This window comes from Myotis yumanensis, unplaced genomic scaffold, assembly GCF_028538775.1.
Source record: "Myotis yumanensis isolate MYYU_CA2020_CCGP unplaced genomic scaffold, mMyoYum1.0.hap1 SCAF_19, whole genome shotgun sequence".
In the NCBI taxonomy this organism is placed as follows: Eukaryota; Metazoa; Chordata; class Mammalia; order Chiroptera; family Vespertilionidae; genus Myotis; species Myotis yumanensis.
This window is the reverse complement of record NW_027223770.1, coordinates 2431784-2450462: the sequence shown is the minus strand read 5'-3', so window position 1 is coordinate 2450462 and position 18679 is coordinate 2431784. Positions and strand designations below refer to the sequence as shown.

General features: G+C 52.0%; 1 protein-coding gene across 1 annotated transcript in view; it reads left to right on the top strand.

Annotated features, from left to right (window-relative positions):
- The window catches only part of UBASH3B (ubiquitin associated and SH3 domain containing B), a 140472-nt gene that overhangs the window by 94184 nt on the left and 27609 nt on the right, over positions 1–18679 (top strand). Inside the window, exons 2-9 of the mRNA XM_070399232.1 lie at positions 5411–5464; positions 6122–6308; positions 6737–6935; positions 9677–9846; positions 10892–11100; positions 13233–13365; positions 14757–14877; positions 15726–15848. Of these exons, the coding sequence (XP_070255333.1) occupies positions 5411–5464; positions 6122–6308; positions 6737–6935; positions 9677–9846; positions 10892–11100; positions 13233–13365; positions 14757–14877; positions 15726–15848 (1196 nt within the window). The remainder of the gene's footprint in view (positions 1–5410; positions 5465–6121; positions 6309–6736; positions 6936–9676; positions 9847–10891; positions 11101–13232; positions 13366–14756; positions 14878–15725; positions 15849–18679) is intronic.

Here is an 18679-nt window from a genome sequence, read left to right as displayed (position 1 = left end):
TCTGTAACTACCAATTTGTACTTCTTAATCCCTCCTCCTTTCACCCAGCACCTCTGGCAACCATCAGTTCGTTCTCTGTATCTACTAGTTAGTTTGTTTTATTTGGTTGTTTATTCTATTCTTTAGATTCCACATATAATGAAATCATATGGCACTTGTCTTTCTCTGGCTGACTTATTTCACTTAGCATAATACCCTCTATGTCCATCCACGTTGTCACAAATGATAAAGTTTCATTTTTTTTTTATGACCAAGTAGTATTCCATTGTGTGTGTGTGTATATATATATATATATGTATATATATATATATCAAAATGTCTTTATCCATCATCTGTTGATATACACTTAAGTTGCTTCCATATCTTGGTTATTGTAAATAACACTGCAATAAGCATGGGGTGCATATATTTTTTCAAATTAATGTTTTGGATTTCTTTGGACATATACCCAGTCATAAGGCATTTCCATGTTTTATGTTTTAGGAACCTCCATACTGTTTTCCACAGTGGCTGCACCAGTCTGTATTTCCACCAACAGTGCTTGAGGGCTCCCTTTTCTCCACATCTCACCAACACTTGTTTGTTGATTTATTGATGATAGTCATCTGGCAGGTGTGAGGTGATATCTCAGTGGGGTCTTAATTTGCATCTCTCTGGTGATTAGTGACTTTGAGCATTTTTTCCTATGTCTACAGGCCATATTATGTCCTCTTTGGAGAAGTGTCTATTTAGGTCTTCTGCCCATATTTTAATTGGATTTCAGGAGGGGGTGTTAAGTTCTATATGAATCTTGGTTTTTGATCCCTTATCTGATGTATCACTGGCAGATATCTTATTTTATTCACTAGGTTGTCTTTTCATTTCATTGATGGTTTCCTTTGCTGTGCAAAAACTTTTTAGTTAGATGCAGTCCCATTAGTTCATTTTTTTTGTTTCCCTCACTCTAAGAGATATTTCAGAAAAAAATATTGCTAAGAGAAATGTCAGAGGTTTTTTTAAAAAAATATATTTCTTTATTGATTTCAGATAGGAAGGAAGAAGGAGAGAGAGAGAGATAGAAACATCAATGATGAGAGAGAATCATTGATCAGCTGCCTCCTGCACACCCCCTACTGGGGATTGAGCCCACAACCCAGGCTTGTGCCCTTGGCCAGAATCGAACCTGGGACCCTTCAGTCCGCAGGCTGACGCTCTATCCACTGAGCCAAGCCGGCCAGGGTGAAATGTCAGAGTTTATTGCCTATGTTTTCTTCTAAGGGTTTAATGGGTTTGGGTCTTTTAAGTCTTTAATCCATATTGAGTTTGTTCTTGTATATCGTGTAAGAAGGTGGTCTGATTTCATTTTTTGCATGTATCTGTTCGATTTTCCTAACACTGTTTACTGAATAGATTGTCTTTAACCCCATTATATAGTCTTGCCTTTTTTTTTTTTGGTAAGATTTTAATTGTCAAGGTAGGTGTGGATTTCTTTCTGGCTCTATCTTCTTCCATTGATGTGTCTGTTTTTATGCCTGTATCACACTATTCTGAATACTAGAGCTTATAGTATAGTTTGATATCAGGTCGTGTGATCCTTCCAACTTTGTTCTTCTTTCTTGAGATTGCTATGGCTCTTTAGGGTCTTTGTGGTTCCCTATAAATTTTTGGATCTTTTGTTCTACTGTGAAAAACGCTATTGGTATTTTTACAGACTGCATTGAATCTGTACATTGCTTTGGGTAGTATAGATATTTTACTGATGTTAATTCTTCCTGTCCGTAAACACAGTATATGCTTCCATTTACTTGTATCTTCTTCAATTTATTTTTTAGCGTCTTACAGTTTTCTGAGTACATGTCTTTTGCCTCCTTGGTTACATTTATTCCTAGGTTGTTGTGGGTGTTTTTTGAGGCAATTGAAAATGGGATGTTTTCTTAGTATCTCTTTCTAATATTTCATCATTGGTGTATAAAATACCACCAATTTCTGAATATTTATTTTGTGCCCCACTAATTAATAAATTCATTTATCAGTTCTATTGGATTTTTGGTGGAATCTTTAGGGTTCTCTATACAAAGTATCATGTCATCTGCAAATAATGACAGTTTTGCTTCTTCCTTTCCAATTTGGATGCTTTTTATTTGTGTTTCTTATCTGATTGTTATGGCTAGCACTTCTAATACTCAGTTTAATATGAGTGGTAAAAGTGGACATTTCTGTCTTGTTCCCAATCTTAAGGAAACCACTTTAAGCTTTTCCCCGTTGATTATGATGTAGTTGTAGGTTTGTCATATATGGCCTTTGTTATGTTAAGGTATGTTTCCTCCATTCCCACTTTGCTGAGAGTTTTTATTATAACTAGAGGCCTGGTGCACAAAATTGTGCAATCCTTGGGGGGATTGGGCCTAAACTGGCAGTTGGACATTCCTCTCGCAGTCCGGGACCCCTCGCTCCTTACTGCCCGCCTGCTTGCTGCTCCTTACCGCTCAGCTCACTGCTCCTTAGTGCTGCCGTGGAGGCAGGAGAGGCTCCCGCCACCGCCACTGCACTCTCCAGCCGTGAGCCTGGCTTCTGGCTGAGCGGCGCTCCCCTTGTGGGAGCACACTGACCACCAGGGGGCAGCTCCTGCATTGAGTATCTGCCCCCCGGTGGTCAGTGCACATCACAGTGACCAGTCATTCTGGTCGTTCTGCCATAACAGTCACGTAGGCTTTTATTATACAGACTAGGGGCCCAGTGCATGAAATTCATGTACGGGTAGGGTCCCTAGCAGCTGCCGGCTGCCGGCTGGGCCTTCCTTTGGTCCGCGCCGCCCCCGGTGGTCAGTGCACATCATAGCGAGTGATCGAACTCCAGGTCTCCTAGTCGAACTCACTTTGCATATTAGGCTTTTATAGCTGTAGATGGATGGGTGCTGGATTTCCTGCATCTATTGATATGATTGTATGATTTTTATTCTTTCTTTTGTTTATGTGGTATATCAAATTAATTAATTTGCAGATATTGTACCAACCTTTCACCCAGGAATAAATCCACTTGATCATGGTATGTGATCTCTTTAATGTATTGCTGAGTTCAGCTTGCTAATATTTTGTTGAGAATTTTTGCAGCTGTGTTCATCAGGGTAATGTCTTTGTCATGTTTTTACTCAGAATAATGCTGGCCTCGTAATGAGCCTAAAACCAGCCTGGAGGCTTCGCTCCTCTTGAGTTTCTTTGAGTAGTTCCAGGAGAGGTGTTATTCCCATAAGACTTTTCAGACGTGTCTTCTTCACAAAGAAGTATTTGGATCCCCATAAACTTTTATCATCGCCTTATCACCCAAACCCTTCATTCTCTGTCTCAATTATAGTTTTGAACCCCCTCCAAAATTTGTTTTTCGAGTCATGGAGACCATGACTTAATTAGACCTTTCATTTCCAGAGAATTCTCCTAGTGCTTAAAGAAAGGTAAATTTCAGTAAGGTATATTTCACCAGGGGAAGGGCATAGAAAAAAATTGGATCTTTTAAATATAAATAGCACATTGTACCACAAATGAGTTTTCCTTTTCTCAATTGTTTTTGAAACAATAGGTGTTTTTGATTAATTTAATTCCTAGTAGATTCTAACTTCTAAGAGACTGATTTGCATTCTTCTGTGGGTACATGGCTGCTGGATCCAAAAAAAGGCAAGAGGTGTGTTCTCTGATGGCCTAGTAAACAGTAGAGGAAACAGCTGGCAACAGGCCAGCACGAAGCCCTTACCCAGGTGTGGGCCTGGGGCAGGGGGAGGAGGGGAACTTGTTTTCCAGTCTTTTCCTCAGCAGCTTCTGTCCTGAGAAATTCTGGGGGGCCCAGAGCACTGGCCCTGCTTCTTCATAACTTATTTACTGAAAGGAGGCGTGTCTTCTAGGAGCTGTTCTTAGCTGTGCCCGTTTCTTCACCCTGTTCACTTGGTATCTGTGCTCAGGTTTTCATGCAGGAAAGGCAGGTATTTCGCTTGCCTTTGGCCTGTGGAGCAGAGCAGGAGCCTGGCCTGCACTGGCGTCCCCTTCGCCAGGCTGCCTTCAGCAAGTCGCTGTCCTTCCTCTCCAGCTTCCCTGTGTGGAGGGAAGAACTCAGGTCTCAGGTGATCTCTGAGGTCCCTGTCAGTCGGATCTCCCATGATTCTCACAGCACCGGCTCTTCTCATTGCTCCATAGAGGGGCCACGAAAATGAAAGAGGAGTTGGGTTCAGCAGCCAACTGGGAAAAGGAGACATTCCGTTCCCTCGCCCCTCTCTCCCAAGGACCCGGAATCCGTGTCGGGTAAAGGATGGGAGTGAGTGTTCATTGGCATCTCCCATGTGTCAGGCACTGGCCAAGCACTTGACTAAAGAGTCGATGCACTGGTGTCTTTGCTACCACAGCCCCGTGCGAACCCCCATCCCTCCCAGAGGGGTCCGTCCGCGTTCTTCACGTCTCACTTAAGGTGTCACCTCTTCTCTGAAGCCTTCCCTGACCCCCTGACCATTCCGCCTGGGTTGGTCTCCCTGTCCTATGTTATGTTCTTCTACTTTCCTTCACTAACCCGACCACAGTAGTAATTAATAACTATCTGTACAGATGAATGTTTTCATGCCTGCTCAGCTGAGATCTCCATGAGGGCAGGAGCCACATAAGTGTTGTGTTTCGCTGTATTCCTAGAGCCAAGAACAGTGTTGATGAGATAACAGCAAATCAGCAAATCACTAAGGATTTCTTGAATGGGCGTCGTAAGCATGCGTGCACGAATGGGTGGGTGAATAGCAGAGCTGGGTACAAACCCAGAACTCTCGGCTCTTGGAGACCAGACGGAAACTTCAGAAGCGTCTACTGTGCTGTGTGCTGGCGCGCAAGGGCCTCGCTCCACAGCCACCCTCCTCTCTCCAGCAGTGGGGGGTCAGCAGCGCTACTCTGGACACTGGAGCCCAAAAGTGTCTGTGAACTGGTTGGAGATCCTGGGTCCACCTAAGGCTGGTGGTGGTGGCTGGAGGTGGGCGGGAGGAGGCATTGAATTAAACCAAATAACTGTCCTTGGTGGGCATTTGGCCCACTTTCTCGTACGCTCTGCCAAGGGCTGCGAGTAAACAACATTCTGCAAGGGATCTAGGGCAGTGAGAGTGAGTGCATGAGAATGAGGGAGGAAAACCCACGACATGACAACCTTCAGGGAAGCAGAACTAAAACTCCAGTGTGGAGCCTGCTGACCGTCCAGCTGGCTCAGGCTGCCTGCAGGCCCGTGCTGGCCACGTGGAGGTCAGCGCCATGCTGTGTCCCAGCGCCTGGCTGTGGCCCTTGGGGAGCCCGCTGCCGGTGTCTGCCCACCTCGGAGAGGCTTTAGTCCCTTACTTCACATCACCTCCTGCCACCACAATGAGCAGCTGACAGGAGGCTAAAAACACTAACAACAGAAATTTGATTTCTTCTTCTAGACAAAAAGCTTTGGCGTCCACCGGAGGAAGAAGTGTTCAGGCCGCGTGTGACTGGTTGGTATAAAATAACTAAATGAGAAAATGACACTGATCGGCTCTAAATATATGCGGATGAGCAAGGTTGTGAACCTGGGGGGTGGGGCGAGGGAGAGCCGGTGACTGGACCGTTCATCCGGCCAGTTGCCTCCTCCTGCTGCCCAGGGCGTGCTTCTCCTTAGCAGTGCTTCTAAGAGAGCCCTGTCCCATAGCTACCCCCCTCCAGCCACCACAGATGTAAAGAAGCTGTGTGCAGGCTGCGCAAGTCAACTGAGGGAAAAACCTACCCACCTTTCAGGAAGTCACTGCCCAGGGCAGAGCCCAGGGCGGCTCCGAGTGTCCCTTGTCTTTGGGAAGCACCGGTTTAATCACCGATGGAGCTGAAGGAACCCCTTGAAGGGCCGTGGGGTTGAGAAAGGGTTGGGGTTCGCCTGCGAATGCCGCCTGGAGAGGGCTTCAGGTTTCCGAGGGGCCGTGGGCGAAGAGGCACCCACAGGCGAGGCTGCGGCTGAGGTCGGCTGTGAAGTGTGAGCTGCGAGGGGTGGATCCTTAGCACAGAGGGAAAGCCCTTCCCCCCTGTGGAGTGTCTGGTCCCCCCCCCCAACCCCCCCGCGGAGTGTCTGGTCCCCCCGCCCCCCCGCCATTCTCCAGCAAGGATGCCGGCTCTCTCCGCAGGCTCTTCTCCCACGTGGGCGACCCCTTCCTGGACGACCCGCTGCCCCGGGAGTACGTGCTGTACCTGCGCCCCACGGGCCCCTTAGCCCAGAAGCTCTCCGACTTCTGGCAGCAGTCAAAGCAGATCTGCGGGAAGAACAAGGCGCACAACATCTTCCCCCACATCACCCTCTGCCAGTTCTTCATGGTGAGCGGCAGCCCCCAGCCCTGCCGGGACCTGGCGGGACCTGGAGTCACAGGCGTAAGAGCTGTGTGATCCAGTTCCAGGTCATCGGGGTGTGCAGTTCCCCTCCTCAGACGGGGTGTGCGTGTGCGTGTGCGCGCATGTGTGCATGTGTGTGCACATGTGTGTGCATGTGTGCGAGCATGTGTGTGTGCGTGTGCGCGTGTGTGCATGTGTGTGCACATGTGCGTGCATGTGTGCGAGCATGTGTGTGTGCGTGTGCGCGTGTGTGCATGTGTGTGCACATGTGCGCGCATGTGTGCATGTGCGTGCGTGCGCGCGCGTGTGTGTGGTGGTGTCACAGCCTCAGCTGGGCAGAGGGTGCCCTGAGGACCGCAGAGCCGAGCTGCCCTGGCCCCCGAGTGCAGCCCCCCCCCCCGTTTCCCTTCCAGTGTGAGGACAGCAAGGCAGACGCCCTGGGGGAGGTCCTGCAGGCCACCGTCAGCCGCTGGAGGGGCAAGTTCTCGGTGCCGCTGCCCCTGGAGCTCTATACCTCCTCCAACTTCATCGGGCTCTTCGTGGAGGAGGCCAGCGCCGACGTCCTCAAGAAGTTCGCTGCCGACTTTGCTGCGGAGGCTGCATCCAAAACCGGTGAGCCCTCCTGGCCAGGTGGGCGCCCTCAGAGTGGGAGAGACGGGGTGCTGTGACAAGTGGGATGGGGTCGGGAGGTGGTTGTGGGAAGGGGCTGAGCAGGACAGGAGCACACCCCCTCCCGGGAGCACCCACACCATGTGCTGTTCTGCTAACTTCCCCAAGAGAATGCCCAGTGCTACTCCTGACACCAAGCGGAAGGAACAGACACCTGCTCCCCATGAGCCACCTCAGCGTTAGGAACCTTCCTCCTTCCCCCCACCCCCTCCCACACAGGCACCACCTGGGCGGTCAGTCCAGGCCCAGGGGAGCACAGCACAGAGGAGAGTGGAGCCTCTCAGAGTCAAGAACAGTCATCCCCACTGAGCCCCGCCCTCGACCTAGGAATCCATTAAGCAGCCCCTAAGCCTCAAAAGCCGTCCAGCTGTCCCCCTTTCACATCTCCCTGCTCTCTCGTGGCAGCTCTTAGCTTAAAGCTGCTGCAATTTCCCACCAAAGAAGTTAGCTGAAGGGATGCTGAGGATGCAGGGTGACAGGCGACAGGCATGGGGGGCGGGGTCCTCCTCTCTGACCACAGATGCGGACGAGCTCCCCGAGCTGCAGGACAGACAGACAGTGAGGTGAGGCGGTGCCTGGGCGCCCAGACAGCGGAGTCAGTCGGCAGGGGCTCAGGGGGAAGCTGTGTTCCCCGCCACGAATGCGACAGTCAGACGTGGTTCCTCCTGGCAGAGCTCGGAGCCTGGCTGAGCACAGGGGCTGGCGGAGCCCAGAAGAGAGGCCATCCCTGGAGGGTGGCTCCCCGCGCAGCAGGAAGGACACAGGGCGATGTTGATCCCTGCAGGGCGGGCACCCCAGCCCCAGCAGAGAGGGCCACAGAGGCCATCTGCCCTTGGAGGCCACCTGCCCTCGGAGGGCTGAGGGCACAGCTGGCCGGAGGGATGGGTGCAGGGCCAGAGGGGCCAAGCTGCCTGCACCACCTCGTGTGGAGGGCAGGGCTGGGCCACCTGGGGTGGAGGCTGTGTCTTCCCAGCCCAGCTGGGACTGTGCTGGCACCTCTTCACTGGAAAGGCCTGAGCAGGGCTGGGCTCCGGAGTGTGCGGAGGCCCATCCCCCGAGCCGGGAGGGCTCCCTGGGGTCCAGCCTGGAAGATCCCTCTCCCAGGTGGGGCCTGCAGCCGCCCCCCAGCCCCCTGCTTCTGGACGAGTGTCTGCTTCCTGACTTGGGGCGCCTGTCCTGTCACAGGGCATGAACATTCAGAGAAATGTTTTCTTAGGGAAATGGCTCCTGTTCACCCCACAGCACCACGGAAACCCCCACAGAAACCAAACTCATGTTGTGGCCACAAAACCCAGGTGCCTCACACAGGAGCAAAGTGGTCTCGCCAGGGCCTGGCCTGCTTTCCTGGCGGGAGCGGGAGAGAGCCCTTCCTCTCCAAGACGCCCCTCCCCTGCTGCCCCCTCCCCTCCCCTGCTGCCCCCTCCCCTCCCCTAGCCAACGGGCGGTTTCTGGGCCCTTGCGCCGCCCCCTGCTGGTGGTTTGCAGAACTGCGTACCCTGCTGTGTAGCTGGCCGAGCTCCTTGCAACCTAAAAGCCGGCCATCAGGGCTTCGCCTTGGTGTTCTAGAGTTTGGGGGACCCCCGGATTCCTTCAGCAGGTAGATTTAGGGTTGCCCCACAGGGAGATCCATTCATGTGTCTTTGTTCATTTAACAAGGACTGACACCTGGCATGTGCTGAGCACTGGGACCCAGTGTGAACAAGACAGCCCTGGCCTTCCGGGCTCACAACAAAGAGAAGCAGTGTAGTATCGCAGAGAAAGCGCTCAAAACCCAAGGACCCAGCTCCCGCTGCCATCTCTGTGTGGTCTGAGCGAGCCTCTTGGCTTCTCAACTCCCTAAGCAGCAGTCGCCAGCCTTTCGGACCTCACGGACCGCCAGTCCCAACCGCTGCCCTAACCCCCTCTGGTTGTGGCTTCTTCAGAGTCTGGCATGGACAGGAGCTGCGCTGCCCATTGAGAGAGACACAAACGAGGAAGAAGAGCGGGCCCTGGAGGCGGCGGCTGGCTTTGCTTGCCTCTGGGGTGTCTTAGAGGAGCAGTCTGTTTGCGTTAAGGCAGCCGGGGTTCCAACCAGGGCACGTTTGCCCCAGGGGACGGCTGGCAACGCCTGAGTGTTTCCGGTGGCCACACCCGGTGGTCACACTCGGGGTGCTGCTGTGGCCTCCAGGAGGCGGGGCCTCTATGCACGGGGCAGCGCCCAAACAGAGTTATTTCACCCAAATGCTGTTGAGAATCCCTGTTTTAAACTTTGAAAATATTAGGTTTTCTTCATTTCTCCATCAGAGCCACTCAGAAGCTAAGAGACTTGATTTCACCAAAACAAAGGCAACATAGCTTTGAGAGTCGCATGATGACATCTGCTCTTTATTTCTGCGTGAATTAGTTCATCCCCTTAGGACTGTTTCCTCATCTGAGTGGTGGGGCTGCTCCTGCCGGGGTTGTCGGGGTTGTCGTGAGAGGAGCAACCAGAAGGATTGCTCTTCCCTCTCAGGCTGCGGGTCCGGGTCTGTGCCCCACGCGGCTGCAGGGAGGGAGACGCGGCTGTCTGACAGCAGGCTCCCTCCGCTGGGCGCTGGGCGCTGGGCGCTGGGCGCTGGGCGTGGGAAGCAGGATTCTGGGCTCTCCCTCAGCCCCCACCGCTGCTAGCAGTGTGAGCCTAACAGCACCTGCTCCTCCTTTTCCAGAAGTGCATGTGGAGCCTCATAAGAAGCAGCTGCACGTGACCCTGGCTTACCACTTCCAAGCCAGCCACCTGCCCACCCTGGAGAAGCTGGCCCAGAGCATCGATGTCAAGCTGGGGTGCGACTGGCTGGCAGCCATATTCTCTCGGGACATCCGATTCGCTAACCATGAGGTAATGCTTCCCTGTGGCTCCTGACATGAGCGGCCAGGATGGGAGCAGGCAAAGCCAGGAGCCTTGCTGCTCACTGGGGCAGGGGGCAGGGGGCAGGGGGGCGTCGACCACCCAGGCGCCACCGTTTGAGGGAATCTGCACTGCGCTCAGGCCCGGCCGTCTCTGAAGAGTAACACTGTCCTTATCCCTGAAGGAGAAGCTGAATCACAGAGGTTAGGTCTGAAGCTGAATAATTTAGGGCCAGAGCTGAAACCGGAATTCAGGGATTTCGACAATGAAGACGGGCAATCCATCCAAAAACAGACCACATGGTTTGATGAAACAGTAGCCATCCAGTTTAACTTCATTTATTAACAGCACTTACATGTGTTTCCTAGTTTTTTTAACAGCAGCAGAACTGACTTCTTAAAGTTTATATAGTGTTTTAACATTTCTTTTAGATTTTGTAAAATATGAAAAATTGTTAGAACCTCAGGGTCTAGACCAGACAACCTCATCATCGATTTGGAGCGTTGGGAACAGCGACCCAGACGCCGCCGGGGCCGGGCCGGGGTGCCGGGCGGCAGTGCCAGGACGCAGCTCCCGACGCCAGCGGCTGCCCGGACCCTTTCCGGCCGGCTCTGTGAAGACGCTGCAGGGAGCCTGGGCTGGACCCGACTCGCGACTTTGGCGTCCCCTGAGCAGCGGCTTCCCCTGCACAGGGCAGTGCTAGGTGGCCGGCCGGCCGCCTGCTTTCCGAGAAGCCGCCTTGGAGAGCGGGGAGGCGACGGCATCTTCCAAGGGCACCTCCAGTCAGCACTGTCCTCGGTCGCCTGCCTGACACACATTGGGCTCGGTTGGCACTTAGGGAAGAGACGCTCAAATGAATTAGTTTCTAAAAATAACGTGGCCTCTTTGTCTCTTATCTGTTAAAGCTCATTTGTCCTGTCCCTGCCGAGGGGCTCCCCTCTGAGGCCGTGCACCCGCCGAGCCCCCTGCACGTGTTCACGCAGGACCCGGGTCGCCCAGCGGGCAAGGCGGGGCCTCACTGCCCTCTCTTCTCCAGACCTTGCAGGTGATCTACCCCTACACCCCCCAGAATGACGACGAGCTGGAGCTGGTCCCGGGGGACTTCATCTTCATGTCTCCCGTGGAGCAGGCCAGCACCAGCGAGGGCTGGGTCTACGGCACCTCCCTGACCACCGGCGGCTCCGGGCTCCTGCCCGAGAACTACATCACCAAGGCTGACGAGTGCAGCACCTGGGTGTTCCACAGGTGAGCCGCCGAGGCTACGGGAGGGGGGCCTGGGCTTGACCTGGACACGCAGGGCAGCAGCCACTGTAGACGGAGGCCCGGGAAGAAAGCCTGCGGCTCCAGGCTCCCAGGGAAGAGCTGCCGTGGGGATGGGAGAGCTGAGAATTGGGGTGGCTGGTGGTCCTCCTGGGCTTAACCTCAGGCCTGGCGCTTGGGAAGATGCGCTGGGTGTGAGCTCAGCTCCCCTCCCTGCTCTCAGCAGAAGGCACTGCCTGTGGTCTTGCTGGAACTGACAGCCCCACTGCTGGAGAGAGCCCAGGCCTCATCCCAGAGAGGAAAGGGGCGGGTGCGCTCCTGGAGCTGCCTGCGGGAGGGGCTCTCAGGCCTCCAGCAGCTGAGGAGGCAGTGAAGGGGCAGGGCAAGCGGGGCCAAGGTTCCACCCACGCATGTTGGGCCCTACAGGCTTGAGGAATCGGAGAGTGAAACTGGATTTTCTTTAGCTCTGAGATGTTGGGAGGTCTCGGTTTAAAACAAAAGAGAATAACGGTCCATTAGACTGTGTGAACCGCACAAGATTTCCTTGGTCTACAGTTGCTTAAATTTTACCAAAATCGGTCTCATTTGGCCACACATCACACTTGCTGAGGCAGCTTTGTTACACGGGATCCACCTCACACTCTGAGTCCCGATCTATGCAGAGTGTTAAACCTCCCCTGGTGACCAGGACATGCGCAAGGGCTGAAACACTGTTCTTCTGGTGTGAACGTGGGTGACCTTTTGTATAAAGAGGGTGAGTCTGTTTACAGTTGAAGAAAGGGGCTCCTTGGAGAGTGAAAAGATGCTAAAATTACTAAAATCAGACTGGTTTTTTTGTTTTGTCTTGTTTAATCCTTACCTGACGATATTTTTCCATTGTTTTCTAGAAAGAGTGGAAAGGAGGGAGAGAGACAGAGAGAGAGAAACATCAATGTGGGAGAGACACATCAATTGGTTGCCTCATGCCGGCTCCCCAATCAGAGCCAGGAATTGAGCCTGCAGCCCAGATAACATGCCCTTGATTGGAATCGAACCTGGGACTTCAGTCCACAGGCCCATGCTCTAGCCACTGAGCCAAACCTACGGCCATAGACTTTTTAGAAAGAATTTTTACTAACAACCAGTTAGCTTTATTATATTGTTAACTATAATAAGTCTTTTTTAAGTTAAAATTCTAAGAATAATACTGTGTTAAAAATACACAATCCAGAGCGGATGTTACACTGCACAGATTGCTGGGTCAGCAGATAGAAACCAGGACTGCGCAGGGCTGACTGGGCCTGTGGCTGCCCTCGTTCTAAAGAAGCGAGAAATCTAACACTTAAATATTCTCCCTTGATACTGCCCAGGATGCTGACGGAGATGGTCACCGGATTTGCCTCACGGCCATGCTTAAATCGCAGTGTTTATTAAACAAGGCTTTTTGGAGGTCCTACTAATCCAATCATTTCAACCTGGTGTGAGTCGCTGCCTCCGTTTAGCGAGGCCTCTTTGGGCTCCTGCAGTTCTGGTGTCACCTCACTTGTGCTGAGGCCCAGCATCTGGTCGGAAATGCCCTGTGGGTGATGATCTTGTTGGAGGTGTTTCTGAGAGGAAGGAGGGGCTTGGGGCCAGGGAAGTAGAAGCGGGCGGGGGTAGGAGAGGGGAAAGTGACCATGAGGTTTTCTCAACTGTGAGAAGCCACAGGCAAAGTGGGGGAGACAGTAGAAATGCTCCCTGGAATGTGTGGGTCGGGATGAAAATCACCACAGAAAAGATGAAAGGCAACAGGAATTATTTATTTCTTTTGAGTCTGAAAAATAGGTGGAAACAATGGTACGAAATTGACACTTCATTACTCTTTCCATGACTTCAGTGTAGACCATGCCTGTGGCGTCTTAGCACAGAATGCAGGCCTGTTCTTGCCCAGGGGGTGAGTTCGTCTATTCCAAACAGAGAAGCCATCTGCCCCTAATGAATTAGCAGCTGACGTCAGCATGAAGCAAGATGGGCGTCCCAGGAAGGGGGCCCCCCACTGAGCTTCCCCAACCCGGGCCTGTCCAGGGAGCATTTGCTGCCAGTCCCGGCTGAGGACTCCCAGCGGACCCAGTGACCTTCTTCCTTATCTTCCTCTGCAGTTCTTACTCCATCTTAAATGCATCGTCTTCCAACGCGCTCCCATTCGGTGACGGCATATTGGACAGGCGGTCGTACGAGGACCAGGGCTTGGGGGAGATGGCGCCCCTCACCATCGTCTGCCAGCCCTCGCAGGTGAGGCTGCCACCAGGGCACGCCCTCAGCGGTACTCCAGGTCCCCTGAGCACCTGTTCCCGAGGCTGAGGCCACTAACATGCACACCGGAGACGAGAAGAGTGAGACGGGGTCCTGACAGGACCACCAGCATCTGGTCTCGGCTGTCAGGAGGCTCTTCACAGAGGGGAGCACACCAGCACGTGCAGCAGCGATCGTTGTATCTGTGTCATAGGCCGTGGTGAGGATGAGAGGAAACAGGACGGGGAGTCAGTGAAAAGGTGAAGAGCAGTTAGAGGTGCAAAATCCTGTTATAAAATAGTAAGTTATGGAGATGTAATAGGAAGCTCAGAGAATATAGTGATTAATATCATAACTCTGTGTGGTGACAGATGGTTACTTATACACCATAAGGTATATAAGTGTCAAATCGCTATGTTGTACACCTGAAACTATTATATGTCAACTATACTTTAATGAAAAATATTAAAAGCAAGAAGAAGGCTGTTAGCACAGTACCTGGTGCACAGTGAGTGTTCAGTGTACATTGGAGCGCTTGGTATATGTCAGAAAGTTTGCAGAATGAAGAGTTGGGAGAGTAGTTTGAACAATACAAAGGCAAGTTGAAAGTTCAGACATGTTGAGGATCAAGAGACTAGATCACTTTGGCTAGAGCCCAGGGCTTGAATTAGAAAACAGGAAGGGAAGATATGAGGAAGGCATGCCACCCCCACATATTAACTTCCTCCTTGAGCACCGAGATAAATGCTGGCCAGCGTGACGCCTGTAGCCCTAGGGAAACAGGGAATCGCTCAGAAAGAAGGCATGGAGGGACATCTACCATGACCCACCCGGCAGTTGTAGGAACCAACGTCATCTGGCCATGCCTTTGACCAGGCCCTGTTTCATCACCTGACGTAGAACCATTTCCGGGAGCACCAACATGTATGAGTTGGACAATAGAGCCTAAACATGGTTAGAGCAGGAAGGCAGGCCCTCACTGTCGGAGGAGACCACGGGACCATGTGGTCTGACACCAGGCACATAGAGGTGAGGCAGCCGTGTTTGTGGTAATGCGCGTCCTCACTCCCTGAGGGAGCTGAAGAGGCCTTTGCAGAGGGGAGGACGCCGTCCCAACAGTGGCTTTCTCTACGTGCCAGCTAGTTTCACCTCTGAGCAGTTACTGCTCCTACTGACCATGGCAGTCGCACTGATAAGGCCATTTTCTACCCTTCTGATTTCGCAAAGCACTGCCATTCATCGCATTTGAGCCTCAGAATAACCTGTGAGGTCTGCAGGAGGACAGGCCAAGTCATACATTCGCAGAACCCGCTCTGGAGCTCAGCTGGCCTGTGCCGGGCCCGGGCCTGTCCACTGTCTTCTCTCCACTAACAGCTGTTCCTCACCTGCAGCCTCTGAGGGCCAGCAGCCAGCCTGGCCCCCAGAAGAGATGCCTCTTCGTGTGTCGGCACGGCGAGAGGATGGACGTCGTCTTTGGGAAGTACTGGCTATCCCAGTGCTTTGATGCCAAAGGTGAGGAGCTGTTTGTCCTCTTCAGCATTGCTATGCCTATCGTGGCCTCTAGAGGGCACAGTCAAGCTACCTTTATCTAGATCAGCGGTTCCCAACCTGTGGGTCGCGACCCCTTTGGAGGTCGAATGACCCTTTCACAGGGGTCACCTAAGACCATCGGAAAACACATATATAATTACATATTGTTTTTGTGATTAATCACTATGCTTTAATTATGTTCAATTTGTAACAATGAAATTGGGGGTCACTGCAACATGAGGAACTGTATTAAAGGGTTGCGGCATTAGGAAGGTTGAGAACCGCTGATCTAGATGGAGTGCTCGTTTCTGGCTAAGTGGGCTGTAGAAAAGCCTGCAATGTGTTTCATTCATAGCCCTTCCTTGGTTGTCTTGAGTGTTAGGGGACAGGTAAGTGTTGTTGTCTCCAGTCTGTAAACTGGGACACCAGGGCCAAAGGCAGGTGTTTTGGCCACGGTCACATGGCCAAGTCAGAGGCAGGAAGGGGCATCCCAATTCCATGGCCGGAGCCCCCCCTCAATTCGCCGACTCACGCTGGTTCCATGTTCCTTGGAGTGGCCTGTTTCACACGGGGAGGCTTACAGTTCAGATCAGCCCCTGCTGAAGGGTGTCTGGTGACGACTTTCACTTCTTGTCACCTTTGTCAGCAGAATAGAGGAGTGGATTCCCAGACATTCTCACAAAGGAAAAGTGTCGGCCTTGATATTTTCTAGAAAGCTCCATGTAGTCTCTTTGGCCAAAAAGGAATGGAAATAGAGAGGCTGTCAGGATCAGCAATGAAAATCCTAAGGAAACAAGAAACTCACATAGCCTTGTACGACTTTTTTCTAGGCCGCTACATTCGCACCAACCTGAACATGCCTCATAGCTTACCTCAGCGGAGCGGTGGTTTCCGGGATTACGAGAAAGATGCTCCAATCACTGTGTTTGGGTGTATGCAAGCAAGACTAGTGGGTGAGTATCCTGGAGTAATTGCACAGCTGGCTTGGCCACATGTTCAGAATTCTGGTTCCAGTGGGCATGCCAGGACACTTCCTGGGAGATTCTATAACTAACTTTTCTACAGATAATAAATTTCCTCAAGGAATTTCTTCTTTTTTTAAAACATATTTTTATTGATTTTAGAGAGGAAAGGAGAGGGAGAGAGAGATAGAGACATCAATAATGAGAGAGACTCATTGATCGGCTGCCTCCTGCATGGCCCCCACTGTGGATCGAGCCCACAACCCAGGCATGTGTCCTTGACCAGAATCGAACCCGGGACACTTCAGTCTGCTCTATCCACTGAACCACACCAGCTAGCGCTCCTCAAGGAATTTCTTATGTAACCATTACGTTTAGGGCACTGCACTGGCACCGGGCACTTTACCGAAGTGAACAAGGTGTGATTCCTACTGAGGGTGTATGGACCAGTGATGGGCAAGGTCATGCCTGGTGTGGCAGAGAGGCCAGCTTCTAGCACAAGGGGGAGGAGCAGGGAGCCTTGGGGGCGGGGGGCTGGAAGTACAGCGGCCAGTTGATCCTTGGAAGATGCTCAGTTCCTTGCAGAGAGCCTGCCACACAGAGACAGCAGCCTTGTCCTAGCCAGTGACCTCACTTGTGCTGATGCTCACTCTTTGTGCAAGGTAGTGCCAGGTGCTGAGGATCCAAGCAGGAGTCCCCACCCTCAGGGAAACACTTGTAAGTACATAAATGCCTCACAATGTAGCATCCAAAAATAAAAATGTGTGCACAGAATTATGGGAGCACGGGGGAGGCGGGGGACCCAAGATGGCAGTGGAGTAGGTGCAAGTTACACTCACCTCCTCCCAGGATCAAACTGGAATCACAACTAAATTCTAGAACAATAAACCTGAATGACCAACCGAAGACAAGTTGAATAGAAGTCTTATAACCAAGGACTTACAGAAGAAGCCGCATTGACACGGTAGGAAGGGCAGAGACAGGCAAAGGGCTGGCCCTGCTCCCAGAGGGCGCCTATCCCAGCTGCACAGGCAGCCCGGCTCCCCAGCCCAGAGCACCAGAGCCGGGAAGAGGAGCCCACATAATACCTGGCTGTAAAAATCAGCAAGGATTCTGTCTGCTAAGAAGAGGCAGGAGTCTCCTAAGAAACCCAGGTGCCCTCTTAAAGGGCCAAACACACAAAATATCATTTGCAGCCAGTTACCCTGGGCTCCCACAGAAGAAGGCGGCTTGGACCAAATATGGAATCATGTGGCTGCCAAGAGAGAGCTGAAGGGCCAGCTACCAGGGTCCATGTGCTGAGTCCCTCTCCAACATTGCGCACAGACACCATCATTCCTGGATTGATAGTCCCGCCCTCCCAACTCCCCATTGCCTGGCCCTACCAAGCTCATGCCAGCCGAGGCCTCAGTGCACACTCCTTGGACGGCTCTGAGGGTCCGCACAGCTCGGGGGGAGACTGAGGCCTGTGGCTCTATGGCATGGGCCATTTTTCCCTCACACACACCCTGGCACCACCGTTCCTGTGCAGGGCCTCCCTTCACATGGCCAAATCCTGGTTTCTTTGGGCCTGAGGAACTCTGCTGGCCTCACCCTCCATCCCTGAGAATACACCCCCAAAGAAGGTCAGCAAGCACACAGCAGGTGGCAGCTAGCTTTGGTGAACCCTCAAACTTTTGCTGAGTGGCTTCTGACGCAGCACTAATGTGCACTTGAACCTGTATCAGCCTGATGAGCAGCTCTTGCATTGACCTGTTGACTCACTGAGAACCTACCTCACGCAAATCTCGTATCACCAGAAACTCGTTCAGTTCCTGAGCCTAACAGCAAGCAGGCTAAGGCAGGTGGAGGAAAGTCTTGGGGTGCCTTGGGCCTTTGACTAACCTGTCCCCAGGGCTTGGTGGAAGCCGGCCTTGGGGCACAGCTTTGCTGATTCCACACTCACCCAGGCACAATAGAGACAACCACAAAACATGGATTGCTTTGCAGCTCCTAACAGGCAGCCCAGGGCCAGTCACAGGCAACTTCGGACATTGACCTGCACTGGAGACTCTCCCAAGAGGCCCCAGAACCAACACACCCTTCGGGATTCAGACCACGTCAAAGCACAACCCAAATAGCTCCACAAGCCACACATCCAAAGGGAGATCTCAGCAGGCACCAGACCCCATGGAGGCAAATCCCTCTTCAAGTGGTCAGCCTCCACGCAGCAGTTAGTACAGTGTAGTTGGGGTCAGTTCTCACAGGCAGCCACCCTGAGGGTCAACCTCACCCACACAGGGGCCAAAAACAATGGACTCAACTACAACAGCAGGGCTCACATAATCCACACAAGGGACATTCCTGGACTGAGCCCCATAGAACCTACTACCTAGACTGGGAGACATAGCAGATCTACCGACTACACAGAAACAAATACAGAGAGGCACTCAAAATGGGGAGACAAAGAAGCATACCCCAATTAAAGAACAGGAGAAATCCACAGGAAAAAAAAATGAATTAGAGACAACCTACCAGAAACAGAGTTCAAAACACTGGTCATAAGGATGTTCAAGGAACTTGGGGGGAAATGGATTAACTTAATGAGAACTATAAAAAACATGAAAAAGAACCAGTCAGAAATGAAGAATAAAATATCTGAAATGAAGAATATACCAGAAGGAATGAACAACAGGTTAGATGAAGTGGGGATCTGCTCAGCAATTTCAAAGACAAGGTAGCAGAAAACACCCCAATGAGAGCAGCAAAATCAAAAAGGAATTTTAAAAAATGAGGATAGCTTAAGGGACCTCTGGGACAACATGAAGTTTAAAGCATCTGCA